General features: G+C 49.3%; 1 protein-coding gene across 11 annotated transcripts in view; it reads left to right on the plus strand.

Annotated features, from left to right (window-relative positions):
• RFFL (ring finger and FYVE like domain containing E3 ubiquitin protein ligase) overlaps positions 1 to 15,576 on the plus strand; it is a 68,886-nt gene that overhangs the window by 45,706 nt on the left and 7,604 nt on the right. For 8 of the 11 annotated variants that reach the window (XM_060291325.1, XM_060291333.2, XM_060291329.2 and 5 more), the window contains 4 exons: positions 3,090 to 3,277; positions 10,217 to 10,609; positions 14,253 to 14,336; positions 15,314 to 15,524. In XM_060291325.1, coding sequence (XP_060147308.1) covers positions 3,090 to 3,277; positions 10,217 to 10,609; positions 14,253 to 14,336; positions 15,314 to 15,524 — 876 coding nt within the window. The remainder of the gene's footprint in view (positions 1 to 3,089; positions 3,278 to 10,216; positions 10,610 to 14,252; positions 14,337 to 15,313; positions 15,525 to 15,576) is intronic. The other 3 variants (XM_030850475.2, XM_060291326.1, XM_030850478.2) reach the window with 3 other exon arrangements.

Here is a 15,576-nt window from a genome sequence, read left to right on the forward strand (position 1 = left end):
AAATTCAGGCAAGGCTTTCCTGGGGCCCCTGCTGCAGCAGGGGGAGCGAGAACAAGCGGCAGGTTCCCTTGCTCACTCGCTTGCTGAGCAGGGGTGCGAGCTGTTTCCTTATATGGGTTGAGGATAGGAGCAGGTCCAGGGGTCGGACTTGAGGGCTGGCTGGGGTGTTCTGCCCACCCCTCTGGCGGTGGTGTGTGCAGGGGGCATGCACAGTGCCCTGCTTTTGCTCCCTGCCTTTGCTCCTGGCTCTTTAGAAGTGGCAGTTGGGTTTTTGGTCTTTTTGTATCTTGTTGTCCATAATTTGCCCCAGTGCATGCACGTAGTTATTTTTAGTACCTTATAGTTTATTTGTATTTTGTTGCTGCAGGAGACGTTTGTCTGGGTGAAGCATTGCCGCAAAGGGTCCCAGGGTCCCAGCCTGTCTCAATAGGATATGTCTTCCCTGGTCACTCCTCCATCCCTGAGGAGCTGATCATTGTTCCCATCTTTGTAACCCCCCTTACACTGCACAAACCTCCGTTAAAGCACTGATCACCCTGAAATTTCAATTTTTGGTTTTACATTTCTAGTTCCCCTACTAGACCATGAACTTAGGTAATCGACCATACTCACCTAGCACTGGAGACACAGCAAGGCATTGGCTCCTCTAAGGGCTGCATGCATGAATGAGTGGAGGATTTGACAGGTTAGTGAACCACCCACAGCTTTGTCTCAAGGCTGCTCTGCTGTTCCCCTTCCCCTGACCTCATTCAGTTAATTGATGCATCCTGCTGATTCTGTCAAAGATCTATCTGTCCATGTTTGGGACAAGCCCAGGAAGCCGAATGGTAGTTGTGAAATCTTTAGGTTTACTTTTTACCTGTGCTGTCTCAGAGAAATTGCAGTGAAAGCATTGTTATAATGCTAGTAGCAACAACTAAGGTTTATTTAGTGCTCTACAGCCTGGAGAATCTCAGATGAGAAAAATGAAGTACAGAAAGGCTATGACTTGTTAGAGGTAGGTAACAGCCCAGGTCTTCAGATTCCAGATCCTCTGATCTTTGTATTATTACACACTGTTTCAGATGCTTCCACCAACAGGTGATTTAAAGAGTTACAATCTTCCTCTTTCGGAGGGCTACTACTCTGCTGTTGCCTGCAGTCTCTTGCCAACAAATAACTCAGTTATTTTACTGCTCTGGGCTTCATTATTCCTTGTGAATTCGTAAGGCAGATTAAGTCCCTGTTTTCTGGGAATTGAGAATCTTCAGACAAGTCATAGTGAGTCAGAGAGAAATGTTTTTGATGTGAAGGAAATGGAACGAATGTGTGGTTAGTTAATCTTTAAATATTGTATGTGATTCATTCATTCAGTAGTACTTGTTGAGCCACCCATCTGCTGGGCACTGTATGATTGTCATGGTCCCTGCCCTCATGGGGGTCATAGGCCACCGGGTGAGACAGGTATTAATCGGACATGCCTGCAAAAGTGAATGCATGTATTATTGGAGGCGGTGTTGGGAAGCCGGAAAGGCCCTGGAGTAATCACGAGGCCAAAGGTTATAGCTGGGTGAACCAGGAAGTTCTTTCCTCCTGCTGGGCCTCTTTCTTTTCCTCTAAAAAATAACCAAGGTGGAACCCGTTGGTGTCTTAGTTCCTTCCAGCTTACTACGTCTTTGAACTCTTATCTAACAAAGGCACATTCAGTGAGTCAGAAGGCAGAGCAGAAAGTACGATTCTTTTGTGTGAACTGATTGTTAAAACATGACATGTTTCATTCGTTATCTCTGTAAGCAGAGTTCAGGCTTACAGTTTCCATCCTGACTACCTTGGTCTACTGAGAAAAGCACATTTTACTTTATTAAAGCAGCGCTTGGCATTTTAGTGGACCCCCTTGCAATGTTTAGTTTATTCTGACATTTGAGAGATTGGATCCTCTTTGTTCTGTGATCTCAAAAAATCATCAACCCCCCAGCCCCTAATTCCTGTATTTGATATGTAAAATGGAAGTAATAACCCAAAACTTCTTAATAAGCCCGCAGAGGTACTGATTCAGCAAGGAAGCAAACATTTGTGGAGCATCTGCTGTGTGCACGACACTGCTGAGTACAGAACAGACACAAATAAGAAGTGGTCCCTGCCCTCAAGGAATGTATGGTTTAGTGGTAGAAAAAAAGCATAACTATTACAGGTGCCGTGGTAGACGTTGATGTAGGGTCGGACGTACAAATGTAAGAGCTGTACGTAAGTTCTGCTGGCTGGTGGGAGGGGAAACCAGGGGGCAACGTAGTATAGGGAAGAGAATGTTAGGTTTAGAGTCAGAAGAGCTGGGTTTTCGGAATCTCCGTTCTGTATATATTAGTTGTGTGACCTTGATTCCTTTGAGCCTGGGTCGCCTCATCTAAATAAAGGAAGTAATGATCCTTCTGCCCCATGGTCAATGTGAGTGTGGAACTGTACACGTGTGTATGATAGAGCTCTATCTGTCTGAGCTCTAGGGGCAAGGTCATGTTCCTGAATAAAATGGCTGTTAGGCCACTTGTAATTGCTAAGACAAAAGATTTTTTTTAATATATATATATATATTTATTTATTGTGTGGTACATGGGCCTCTCATTGTTGTGGCCTCTCCCACTGCGGAGCACAGGCTCGGGACGCACAGGCTCAGCGGCCATGGCTCACAGGCCCAGCCACTCCGCGGCATGCGGGATCCTCCCGGATCGGGGCACGAACCCGTGATCCCTGTATCGGCAGGCGGACTCTCAACCACTGTGCCACCAGGGAAGCCCCAGACAAAAGATTTTATTTGAAGTAAAGCTCTCAGATTAAACCCAAACAGGCATCAGCAACCTTTCAAAGGTAGCGTGCCAGCTCTGCTGCCTTTGCCGGCCTGTCCTGCAGATCAGGCGTCTGTGCGCACCTTTCCTGTAACGGCAGCGGGTGTGGTGCAGGAGGCAGTAGGAAGTCCGGTGGCCCCCGAAAGCCCATCCTCACCTTGACTGTGATGGGAGGTGTGGACTGATGTCACTGCTCACCTGTGCCCTCAGGAATGGGGACGCCGTCAAGCTGTGTCTTAACTCTGACCTTTACCCCCTTCTCCCTCGTGCCAGATTTTATCATGTGGGCAACCTGCTGCAACTGGTTCTGCCTGGATGGACAGCCTGAGGAGGCCCCACCACCCCAGGGAGCCAGGACGCAGGCCTATTCCAACCCTGGGTACAGCTCCTTCCCTTCCCCCACGGGCTCGGAACCAAACTGCAAGGCCTGCGGGGCCCACTTCGCAAGCATGACCAGGAAGGTGAGTGTCGACCTCTCGGCCTGCTCGGTCGCTGTAGCCTCAGGCCTTCAGGCAAGTCTGCTGACCCTTCCATGGTGCCTGCCCCTGGCCTTTGCCTGTGCAAAGCTGGCAACCCAGACCTGTCCTTTCACAAAGGTATTAAAACTAACCAAGCAAAAGCAACACATCTTGGCATAGATTTGGAGCCAGCTAGATCTGAATTCTGATAGCAGCTAGGCAACTTCCTAGCTGTATGACTTAACCTGTCTTGAGATTCATCTTCTCCGTCTATGAAGTAGGGATATAATAATTGTACCCAAGTCAACATCTCGCAATGCTGTGGGAATAAAATGCGCTAAGCTGCGAAGGGTGCCCGGTGCGATGCTTGGGGTGCAGCAGGCACTTGCTGTTATTTCCTTCATTAGCTGCCGTCATAAAAAGCCTGGCTGCAGGTGAACTTGTTCTTTTTATTGAAAACAGTGTCAAGGACATCTCAGGTACGTCAGGACCCTAACAAGATGAAGACTGGAGCTTATTTACTGTTGCCATTTCATTTGAAATGCATGGTAGCCGTGTTCTCCAGATTAGTGAGCAGGAGGTAAAATCACTGGCTGGGCCATGGTGTACGGGTGAGGGCCATCCCTCTGTCTGTGGTAAGCACGCCTGGGGCCGAAGGTGAGCCCTGACCCAGAGAACTGCTGCATCTGTCTTCTTCTGCAGAATGAGAGGTTTGCAGCCTAGAATGTGACGTTTAAATGATGATAATGAGAAATTTGAGAGGAAAAAATACTTTCTAAACCACCTTCTGTATGCCAGGGACTATTTTAAGCAATTTATAGAGTTTTTGTTTCATTTAATCCTCACAGTAACTCTATGATGTAGGTTTTAGGGTCCCTACACTCCCACTTTACATATGAGAAACTAAGGCTTAAAGTTTAACAGGTAAAAAGGAAACTGTCAAGTTCCTGACAGCATTGGAGACATTAAAATACTCATTCTTTCCCCTCTACTTAAGTAGCGCCCCAAGATCACCTGGTTATTAAATGGCAGAGCCAGGATTCAAACATAGGTCTTTGACTCTCAAGCTTTCTCCCAGAAGACAGTCAGCATGTCAGAATTTCTGCAGCTCAAAGTGTTGACCAGCCACCCCTTTGTAACTGTAAGACGATGGAGAATTGGCATTTTGCCTTGTAGGTTGTATTTTGCCTACACCTCAGTGCAGTGCGGGGAAGGTGGGCACGTAGCCAAGCTTTGTTGTGGTTTGCTTGGCTACCCCAATCACTGAGAACTCAACCAGAGAGGCTCCTGCAGGCCAGGGGACTGTGGCTCGGTGGGCAGGGGTGCCTCTCCTTTTATACGTAGGCTGAAAGGTTCAGTCCATGATGGAGACTGAAGTGGTGAGTAGGAGGAACTCGGGGCCACGTGGCCTCAGTGCTGTCGGTGGTGGAGACGGTGGGGTGGAGTTAGGGTCTGAGATGAGATGGAAGGAGGGCTGTCGGGTCCTGGTCATGTGCCTGGCACTGAGCCTGGCATTTCAGATGCGTTGTCTCACTGAAACCTTACAGCAGCCTATGATGTGTGTATTACTATCATTTGTTCCCATTTTACAGATGAAGAAATTGTTCCCTTTATCTAAGGTAGTAGTTTCAGGGACTCCTCAAGTGCATCAATAGTCTGTTGGATGTCAAAGCTCGTGCTGTTTTCATTGTTACATTGTGAGAAATGCTAGGAACAACCAGCTGAAGTGGCAGAGTAATTGGCAAGAAAGGAATAGGGAAAACCCTCGTTTAAATGAGGCAGCATGGAGAATTCCCTGGCGGTCCAGGTGTCACTTTCACTGCCGAGGCTGTGGGTTCAATCCCTGGTCAGGGAACTAAGATCCCGCAAGCCGTGTGGAGCGCCCCCCCCAAAATTAATTAAGAAATAAACAAATAAAGGAAGCAGCATGAATTTGCAATAGGTTTGTTTGAAACCACCCTCCCCCCTTTTTTTTTAAAGTCAGTTATCCTCTGGAGTGGAAATGGAGAGAAAGCGCAGAGAGGACGATGGTGGTGATCCAGGCTCAGGATAAGCATGTCGAGCACATTGGAAACTTGAGAGAACCAGGGGATCTAGCGAGTTCTTAACATTGCTCAGCCTGAAGAGAGAACATGAATGAACAAAGAAACCGCCCCCAGAGAAAGGAGAATGATGGTTGGGTCAGGGTGGGAAGATGCTTTATTTTCCTTATAGTGGTTATCACCACCCAACATACATGTGTTTGTGGATTGCCTGTCTTCTCAGATGGTACCTAGGATAAGGGATTTTGTCAATTTTGTTCACAACTTTTCCCCAGTATCTAGAACAGTGACTGACACGTGGTAGGTAGGCAATAAAATTTTAGAAATAAATGAATGAATGAACGACTGACTGCTGAGTTGAGAGCAGTTTGAAAAAGAGGAAGTAGACCAGAGAATTTCTATTTTCATCACTTTATGGCTGACATTTCCATGCTGAAGATTTTCACTGAGGGCCGATTCTGTCCCAGCAGCATGCTAGTAGCTGGAGCTTACAGTTTTGTGGAGAGAATACTAAGACATAGGTCTTTCCCTTAGGGAGCTTACTGTCTGGTCGAGGAGGCCCACATTTACAAAGAACTAATAATAGTCAGTTGCATAAGTTAAGTACTAGGGCATCAGGCATTGTTGGTAAATTGATAATTCTAGCCGGATGAAGGAAAGTTTGTTGATTTGCAAAGCAGTGGCTGAGGTAAAAGCACCAGATGTGGAGCAAGTTCAAGGTGGACTTGGGAACTGTGAGTGGCCTGTTTGGCCAGAGTGCCTGTTTGGCCAGGGAAGTTAGGGCAGCAGGGTTGGGATCAGGTGGTAAAGGGCCATGACTGCCATGGTAAGGAGTCTATCGCCACCAGACAACAAGGAAGCATCAGAAGGAGTTTGAACAAAGCAGCAACCTGATTGATCCCATTTCAGGGAGCAGACGTGGCTTCGTGAGGAGGGTAATTCGATGGAGCCATAGGAGTAGCACTTAGGAAGCTCTTGCACACCTGGCGGGAAGTTCCCAGAGCCTGGTGTAGGGTGGAGGCCGAGATTGATCGAGGTAGCTTCCATTTAGTGAGCAGCTCTTTGTGCCAGACCTTGTGAAGAAGTGGTTGTTAACCCATTTTACAGATGAAAAATTTGAGACTCAGATACAACAGGTACTTTAGCTACTAAGATACAAGGGCACACAGCTGTTGAAGACAGATGAAACGGAGGAGGAGGTCAAACTAAAGAAGGCAGAGAATCGGTCTGGGTGCCTAGGAGCCTGACAGTGATTAAAATAAGGATTTTTTTTTTTTTTATTCAGTGGTTCAGTGGAAAATATATTATTCAGTATCTACTGTGTGTCAGACATTGCGTGGGCTAGGCAGGCAGAGATGAAGAATGTCAGCCCTCCTTAGTAGGGAGCTTGTAGTCTGACAGGAAGATGGGGGCAAATACGCAGCCACACAAGGAGACAAAAAGAAAGCTTCTGTAGCAAGAAGAGCTTTTGTGGGGGGAAAGAAAGTTCCAGTCTGGAAGGTAAAAGATGGTTATTGGTACAATGTTTTCTTGCCACAAAGGGATGGATTAATTTTGTGAATATTAAGGATGTTTTCTCCTATGAGAACTTTGCACTTGTAATTTCATGCTTAAGTGGATCAGCATCTTATCTTAAGGGTTTGGCATTTAACAGCTGCAGGCTTTTAAAATGTCTTTTCTAGAAGTGTTTGAATTGACGTGATTACATGAATCCTACTGTCTCTTTTTCCTTTCTTCATCGAGGTCAGTATTTTCCGACTGCTTATTGGGTACAAAGTCCAGAGAGCACTAAGGACTTCGTAGAGAGGACGTAGTAAGAAAGATGGAGCCCTGCCTTCCCAGAGTTTCCAGTCTCAGAGAGAAATGGCAGGCTGGGATTTGCCACAAGCCTCATATCCCATCTGTATTGGTAACACCTACATATGGTCTAGCAGCAGCCCTGCCTATTTTGGAGGGAGTTTGGCGCCCAGCCTCTTGAGCTGACCAGGTTGAGCAGGAGGCTGGGGAGGTGGTCTGGCAGGGAGGTTGTACTTGGGAACGTAGAAGAGAAACTCAAATCTCAGAGTAGAAAGGGGGTGGCTCCTAGGTACTGGCCCGCGTCGGAGATGAGGCACGGGGGAAAGGGAAAAGGAGGTGACGGTGTTACCTTTAAGTGCGTTGCGCGCCCGCCGCACGCTGAGGTTTGCTGTGCCTTAGCTCCTGTAGTACTTGAGTAGTCCTTGGAGGTAGGCTGAGCTTCCGACTTTACAGGTGAGAATCTGACGCTCTGGGAGGTTATCTGTTTTGCACAAGTTCCCTTAGCTGGGACGTGACCAGCTAGGACTTAATCCTAGTGTGTCATGCCTCGGGCTGCCCCTTTCCTCCCGGTGGGCTGCAGGAGGGGATGCTTATGGGCAGGATGGCTAGGAGGAGGGGCTGGTGGGCTGAGAAAGTGGGCCCGCCCTGTGCCAGGGAACGAGGCTGGGGAGAGGGTAGAACAAGGAAGGGTGGATTGGCAAAGGCGGGTGCCCCTGCCAGCCTCCCAATGCTGGTGTTTGCCTGTGTTCCTGGCATTTGTGCAGGCTCGTCGGCTCCCCTAGGTCATCTTTCATGCGACCTCATGAGTCAGTTTGCACCATTTGCTAGAATTTATACATATGTATTTCCCTTGCTTGTTCTGCCCACATTTGTTGACAGCTGCTTTTCCCTTCTCCTTTGTTCTCTTCTGCCTCTGCAAACTGAGGTTTTAGCCTCAAGAGAGCGCTGTCTTACTCTTTCCCCTAGGGTGTGTTTCAGATGCCAATGCCGGGACTTGAGAATCCCTGGCGAGCTGCGGGTTACGGAGAAGCTGGGTTGGTTGCTGCCTTTGCATTCTGATCTTGCATCCAATACGCTGCACACCTTTGAAGAAGAGAGGTGTTTAGATCTGGCTGATTGAGCAACTTGGGGCTTTTTAATTGTGTCAAGCTAGGTCTTATCAAACTGCATTGACTTAAATAATGTTCCACGTCAGGACCTACAGCTTTACTACACGGAAGCCTCGTCATTTCACTCTGTCATCCTAAGCACATCTCATTGCCCAACAGAAAAGCTTTAGATATGACTGAACCCCCAATACCCAAAAACATTCAGTTTCTACCTGAGTGGCTACTGGTCCCAGAACCCTTATGAAGCGAGTGCAGCCATGCGTCCTTTCCAGTCAGTCGCTGAACATTTTATTGTCTGGTTATAACTGTGTAGAGAATAAGGGAGCTTGATATGTGTCCTTCCCCAGCTTCTAAGTATCACTAGTCAAAACGATGGTAAGCATTATGCTTGTTTTCCTTTACTGCACGAATGACACTTAGAGAAAACGAACTATAACGATGTCAGCTATGCAGACTTTTACTTCAGTGCCACACAAGAGTATCTGTGATTTCGACTCTGGGAATCTCAGTCTCCTGGGCATTCTTGTTAGCTTGAATAACTTTCTATACTTAGAAAAGAGGGAGCGGAAATCTTTAGGTTAATACTTAAGTCACCACAGGATGAAAAGTTTTTAATTTCTCTAAAGGATGAGTGAGGGCGCCCTCCGGGACCAGCCCCGTGGGCCCAGGGATTACCCGTCTGGTGGCATGTGGCCTGCTGGTGGCTGGAACAGGCCTCAGTCAGATGTCACCGTGCTCGGTCAGCCTGCGGGGCGAGAGGCCGAGGATTTGCTTCCTGTGAGCTGAGCAAGCCTTCATGAGTTGTGTTGTCTGCGATCCTGGGAGGAGCTGCTGCCAGGCGGTACCAGCTTGCCTTCCAGGCGCTCTCGTCGCCCATCTGAGACACCCTGTACTTTCACAGATGAGAGCTCCCTAATCACGTCCAGAGGGCCTCCTGGAGCTGACTAAATATTTGTCCTGGGTAGGCTCTCAGGCACCACTGAGTTCCCAGCACTCTGAGTGGGCCTTCCTGGGGTGGGGGTGGGCCTGGGCCTCAGCCTCTGCAGACGGGGCACGGGGTTGGCAGTTGGGAGATGGAGAGCCAGGCCCTTGACTCAGCCCAGCTGTAGGCTCGCCTGGGGCTGAGTTAGGCAATGTGAGCATGACTGTGGGCACCAAACTCAGACCTCGAGTGAGAATCCCAGCTCTACTCTTTACTGCCTGCCCTTTAGGATGGGATTTAATCTCCCTAGGCCTCAGATGCTTGGTCTGTAAAACAGGGAAGTACGCGGATACCTACTTTGCGGGGTTGCTTTGAGAATTAAATGACAAGCCAAATCTAGCTCTAGCACATAGTGGCCCCTCAATGATTTAATGAATAACATTAATAGTAACAACAGTCACCACCATAACCTTTATGCATTTGCTTTCTTATCTCAGCAATAAAGTAGAAAGAATCATAGTTCAGGATTTGAATCTTGACTCTTATCATTGGCTTGTATTTCCTAGCAAGAATAATTAAAACACTGAACTTATTGAAGACTCATGTGTCAGATATACTAAATGCATTATCTCTTAACTTTACAACAATCATATGAGGCAGTTGCTGTTATCGCCTTGCTTTACAGATGAGGAAACTGAGGCCCAGAGAGGCTGAGTTAGACCCCCAAGGTGACGCCACAAGAAATGGAGGAGGGAGACAGTGAAAATGCGGGGTTTTTTTATCCTGAAGCTGGTAGTCTTAATTAATAGCCTCCATTTCTCTACCAGTAAAATGAATAAAGTAAGCCTCCGACGGAACACTCCACATAGTGTCCTGTATGTGGATACATGATGCCTACAGGGGCTGCGCCACCTCCAAGTGGCTCTTACCCTGAAATCTGCAAGGTAGCCTGCACGCGCAGGGAGAGGAGGAGCTCAGTAAAAGTAAGAGTGATGGGGGAGTCTCGCCCAGCTCCCATCGCACTGTCTTGTTCTCACTGTCTGACGTGGTTTCCTCTGCCTCTTGCTCTAAGCAGCAGACCTGCTTGGACTGTAAGAAGAATTTCTGCGTGGCCTGTTCGAGCCAAGTGGGGAGCGGGCCCCGCCTCTGCCTTCTCTGCCAGCGTTTCCGAGCCACAGCCTTTCAGCGGGAGGAGCTCATGAAGATGAAGGTGAAGGACCTGAGGGACTATCTCAGCCTCCATGACATCTCTACCGACATGTGCCGGGAGAAAGAGGAGCTGGTGTTCTTGGTGCTTGGCCAGCAGCCTGTAATCTCCCAGGAGGGCAGGACTCATGCCCCCAGCCTGTCCCCGGACTCCCCCGAGCAGCAGGCCTTCCTGACCCAGCCTCACACCAGCACGATACCTCCTACCTCACCCGGCCTCCCTTCTTCACCCCCAGCCCAGGCTCGGGACCGGCAGCAGGTACGGGCCCATTTGCAGCCACACCATCTCTGCCAGTTGGAGGGCTCGTTTTCCTCTCCCGCCTGTACCGTGGGAGTGGGGCAAGGTTAAGTGTCCGGATTATGTGATGCCTTTCTGCTTACTGATGAGGGATGATGTTTTCTGGACATCCAACTCACGTTTTGGCTTTTTTCAGGGATATTGATGCACGATACTGGGTGTTTGTGTTTTTTGTTTGTTTTAATTTTTTATTTTATTTTATTTATTCATTTTTTTTTTTGGCTGCGTTGGGTCTTCGTTGCTGCGTGCGGGCTTTCTCTAGTTGAGGCGAGCGGGGGCTACTTACTCTTCACCGCAGTGCGCGGGCCTCTCACTGCAGTGGCCTCTCCCGTCACGGAGCACAGGCTCCAGGCACGTGGGCCTCAGTAGTTGTGGCGTGTGGGCTCAGCAGCTGTGGCTTGCGGGCTCTAGAGAGTGCAGGCTTAGTGGCCATGGCTCACGGGCCCAGCTGCTCCATGGCATGTGGGATCCTCCTGGACCAGGGCTCGAACCTGTGTGCCCTGCACTGGCAGGTGGACTCTCAACCACTGTGCCACCAGGGAAGGCCTTTTGTTTGTTTTTAATATATACATATCCCAGTTAGAGAGTTTTTAAAAATTCATTTTTCCAGAAATATTTTGAGAAAACTCACTGGTATTCTTTGTGTTTAGTTCTGTTCAAATTGCCCTCCTACTTACTCACCTTTGTTGTGGTCTTCCTTGGCCGGATGGGGAACTCCGTTCCTCAGTGACCGTCACAAGGCACAAAGGAAGAAAAGGAACATGTAGAGGGAAGGGAGAGTGGGGAAACACTGTGACTAGGACAAGGGCGCTGCTTCTCTTGCCAGCCTCTGTCTGGGTGGGGCAGTGGTTGGTGGGCTGTTGAACAGTAAGCAGCCTTACCAGCATCCTAGTGGGGCCTGGGAATGGTAAGCTCAGAGCAGCACATCGACTGAAACATGAACCAGGCATGAAAAGTACAGAAATGAGTAACACATTGCTTCTGTGCTGAGAAAGCCCCTCTAAGGGGGAAGGTAGATGCAGAAACCAACTATTGGATTAGAGTGATGCAGGTGGACCTCACCGTTGTGTAAGGCATGATGGCGTCCCGTAGACATACGTAGGTGCCTTAGTGAGCCTTTTACTTACATGGCTTGGGCAATAGTGGGAGGATTAGGACCTAAGAAATCCGTTTTCCACATCCAGTTTGTCACTGACTCTTGGGTCAGTTTGGGTGAGGTTTGAGCCTATAACAATGAAATGGGGTTAGTAATCCAGACCACTTTTGCTCTTGCCAGGATGTTGGGAGGACAGACTAGCGTGATCTCACGTCTAAAGGGCTTTGAGCCGCCTAGAGCAGGCACGTGCCAGTGTTGTCAGTTCCCACACAGGATGTGGATGGCTGCTACCTCTTGTTTATGATCACTTCCTTTGCCAGGATGGGGCCCCCTGATTCAGCTCTGACGAGCACTGAGGCATAAAGGCCACTGTGATAGCATGCTTTACCTTCAGGAAACTCAGCAGCTCCCTTGTTGGCTTGAGCCTGCTTTCTCCCCAGTGCGCTCTGGAGTTTAACTCTTCCCTCAGCTCTGGCTCTGTCTGCTGGACAGGTTTGGGCTCCTGCTTTGACTTCCTCCCTTTGCTTGACTAAGTGTTTTCGCTGTGTTTATGGAGAGCCAGGAGAGTGCCTTGAGGGATTTTTTTTTTCCCTCAAGAACCTTCAGGTGGCTTTTCCAATGAAAGGAGTCGGTTTTAAGCTTCCTTTCATTAATCAGAAGTTTCCAGACTGCACCCACAGGAGACACTGTGTACCGGATCTCATTGGGTACTTCTCTGATGTTTTCAGAGGGCCTTCAGGTCAGCTCACATCCCCTGTTCTGGTGAGGTCTGCATTTTGTCAGCCAGAAAAACAGGGGAAGCAAAGTAACTTGTGCGTGGCTGCCCAACGATTCTACAGCGAACTGCACCCAGGATGCAAATCTGCTTATACCATTCACCCTACCAGGGCCCTTTCCTGTACCTTTAATGTCCTGGCAGTAGTTGCTGGTGAAGAAAGTGTGTGGAATAAGCACAACTGTGCACACATATTCATTGTAGATTTTGGTTTAGCCAGTGGGCAAACTGAAAAGACAGGAGCATACTTTGCAGCATGAGATCTAGTTTCTCTTTCCTGGAAAAGAAAGGACATACAAGAAGCTGTCTACTTAGGATGAGGTTAGGCTCTGAAAGACTTTTTGTAACTCCAAGGTGACACCAGGAGGCCAGTGTGTACTACACCGACGTAAATCTAAGAGAAAACTAGACGTTGTTTTGGATGCATCTCCGTACATGTGTACTATATGTGGGGTTGTATCGTCCCTTGGCATTTTTGGTGGTGATGGTTATTTCTACTCTTCATTGCCACTGTAGTTGCTTGCCTGTTCTTTTTTTTTTTTTTTTTTTTTTTTTTTTTGCAGTATGCGGGCCTCTCACTGTTGTGGCCTCTCCCGTTGTGGAGCACAGGCTCCGGACGTGCAGGCCCAGTGGCCATGGCTCACGGGCCCAGCCGCTCTGCGGCATGTGGGATCTTCCCGGACCGGGGCACGAACCCATGTCCCCTGCATCGGCAGGCGGACTCTCAACCACTGCGCCACCAGGGAAGCTCGCTTGCCTGTTATTAATTAGCTCCGTATTATGCATCCTAATCTGAGATGAGCGGCTAGAGGCAGTGAGTGACTGGTTTCTTTTACTGAGACCAGTGGAAAAGGCCTGTGAGCTCAGACACCTCTTTGCTCTGGGCTCACACCAGGCCCTTTGCCTGTTGGGAGCAGTGGGTGAAGAGGATCTAGTTAAGGGATTTGTGGCTTCAGTGGTGATGGGATTAGGAGGCTCACAGTTCTGACTACTCTGTGGCAAAACCTGAAGGAGTATCTAGGAGGAACCTTTTGAGAAGTTAGAATTCTAAGCAGAATGAAACTTCTTAAGCACAGGCGTTTGTCTTAAATAGTCTCAGGCTAATAATAATTTTTGACCAGGTTTCAAGACAGCTCTCAGTAATAGTGTGCCCTGCTGGTTGGAGCATATTTCTAGAATGTGAGAGCAGCAACTAGCCAGAAGAGAGGGGTAGGGTGGTGAGGGTCTGGAAACTTTGTCTCATCCAGGCCAGATGAGGAAGTGGGGGAGATTTTGTGTGGAGGAAGGTAAGCTGTGATATGAACAGCTGGGAAGAAAATAGTTGGCATTGGTCTGGGGGCAGAACCAGGGACGGTGGGCAGAAGTTGTCGGGAGGGTAGTTTGGGGTCAGTATCAGGAAAAAACTTGACAGCGGTCCCTCACAGGAGTGGACGTGTTATCTTCCTTTCACTCGGAGTGTTCAAACAGACTAAATTGACGGTGAGTGGCGGTTAATGCCGTCCTGGTGGTGGGCAGAATTAATGCATCTTGTTCTAGAGTTGAAATTTATTTCTATTGCTTCCCTGCCTGACAAAGTCAGTGTTAAAGAGCAGGCTTTTGTAGTGCTGTTATGCGAGACTCCAGATTTCCGGGGGAGATGGGAATGCGTTTTGGATATGGTGTGAGCTGGCAAGAGGCCCATGCTATCCCTGGGACATCTCTGTGGATGTGATGGCACCTTTTTCTTCCCACAGGCCAATGGCCATGTGTCTCAGGACCAAGAGGAACCCGTCTACCTGGAGAGCACAGCCAGAGCACCTGCTGAGGATGAGACGCAGGTGGGGCCCCTGCTTGGGTCTGTGCCTTTGCCTTTGCTCTTTCACTGGCATTCTTAGGATGTTATTAGGAACCTCTTGGCAGACTCAAAGTGGAGAGAGGAGAATCAGTGTGTGATGATAGTCCTTCTGAAATTCTGTTTTCAGGGGTGGAGTTTAGTGTTAGCATTCCAGATTAACCTTTGTGGCTGTCAGTGTGTTCGTGTGGAGTTGTGAGTCACAGTGGAGACTGGGGAGCCACATGGCCCATTAGTTTCCAGTCTCTTGACTTTCTAAGAGCTGCCAGAGGGCAGGCTCCCGGTGCCGCTGTGCAAATCTTGTTCTTTTCTTCTGCTTCTAGCACACAGTAGCCATTGTTAGGGGAAGGAAGTCAGATAGTCAGGAGGAAAGATGGGAGGGAGTTCAGGCCTCAGCCGTGGCGGGCCCAGTGCACAGGGGGGCACAGCCATCGGGGCCGTGGAGCTATTGTCACGGGTGCATAGAGAGGATGCTTGACCAGGAGGTGGCCTCCTTCGTGGGAAAGCAGAACTGTCTCCGGGGGAGAAGGACCAACACCATTCTCAGTAGTTTCTGCTGCTGCGTTTAGTCATCACAGCAACCCTGTGGGGCAGGTCTGCTGCCTCTTCTTCATGGAGGGGCAGTTGGGCTCCGAGAGGTGAGCCACTTGCCTGATACTATTCAGTACTAATCAGCGGAGGAATCAGATTCAAAGCCAGGGCCACCTGCCTCAGACTGCAGCTCCTTCTACTGGGTCATGCTGCTGGGCGGGTCGGGCCGGCTGCGCCTGAGCACAGGGCTCGGGTTGGGAAGACACCGCAGTCTCTCTTGCGATGCAGGGCGCCATGCCAGCTACTACTCCTGTTCCTACTCCTCTTGAGGCCAGTCACCAAAAGCACGGGGTGATGAGTGCTCTGGGGTCCTGGGAGGGAGAGCCTGGGTTGGGGGAGCTGAGCCCACCGATCTCATCTTTGCCTTTGCAGTCTGTTGACTCAGAGGACAGCTTCGTCCCAGGCCGGAGGGCCTCTCTGTCTGACCTGACCGACCTGGAGGACATTGAAGGTCTAACCGTGCGGCAGCTCAAAGAGATCCTGGCTCGCAACTTCGTCAACTACAAGGGCTGCTGTGAGAAGTGGGAGCTGATGGAGAGGGTGACGCGGCTGTACAAGGATCAGAAGGGGCTACAGCACCTGGGTGAGGGGCCGCCTGGGTGACAGCTGCACGGAGTTCCAGAGTGTTTGCTGTC

This window comes from Globicephala melas, chromosome 20 (genome assembly GCF_963455315.2).
Source record: "Globicephala melas chromosome 20, mGloMel1.2, whole genome shotgun sequence".
Taxonomy (NCBI): Eukaryota; Metazoa; Chordata; class Mammalia; order Artiodactyla; family Delphinidae; genus Globicephala; species Globicephala melas.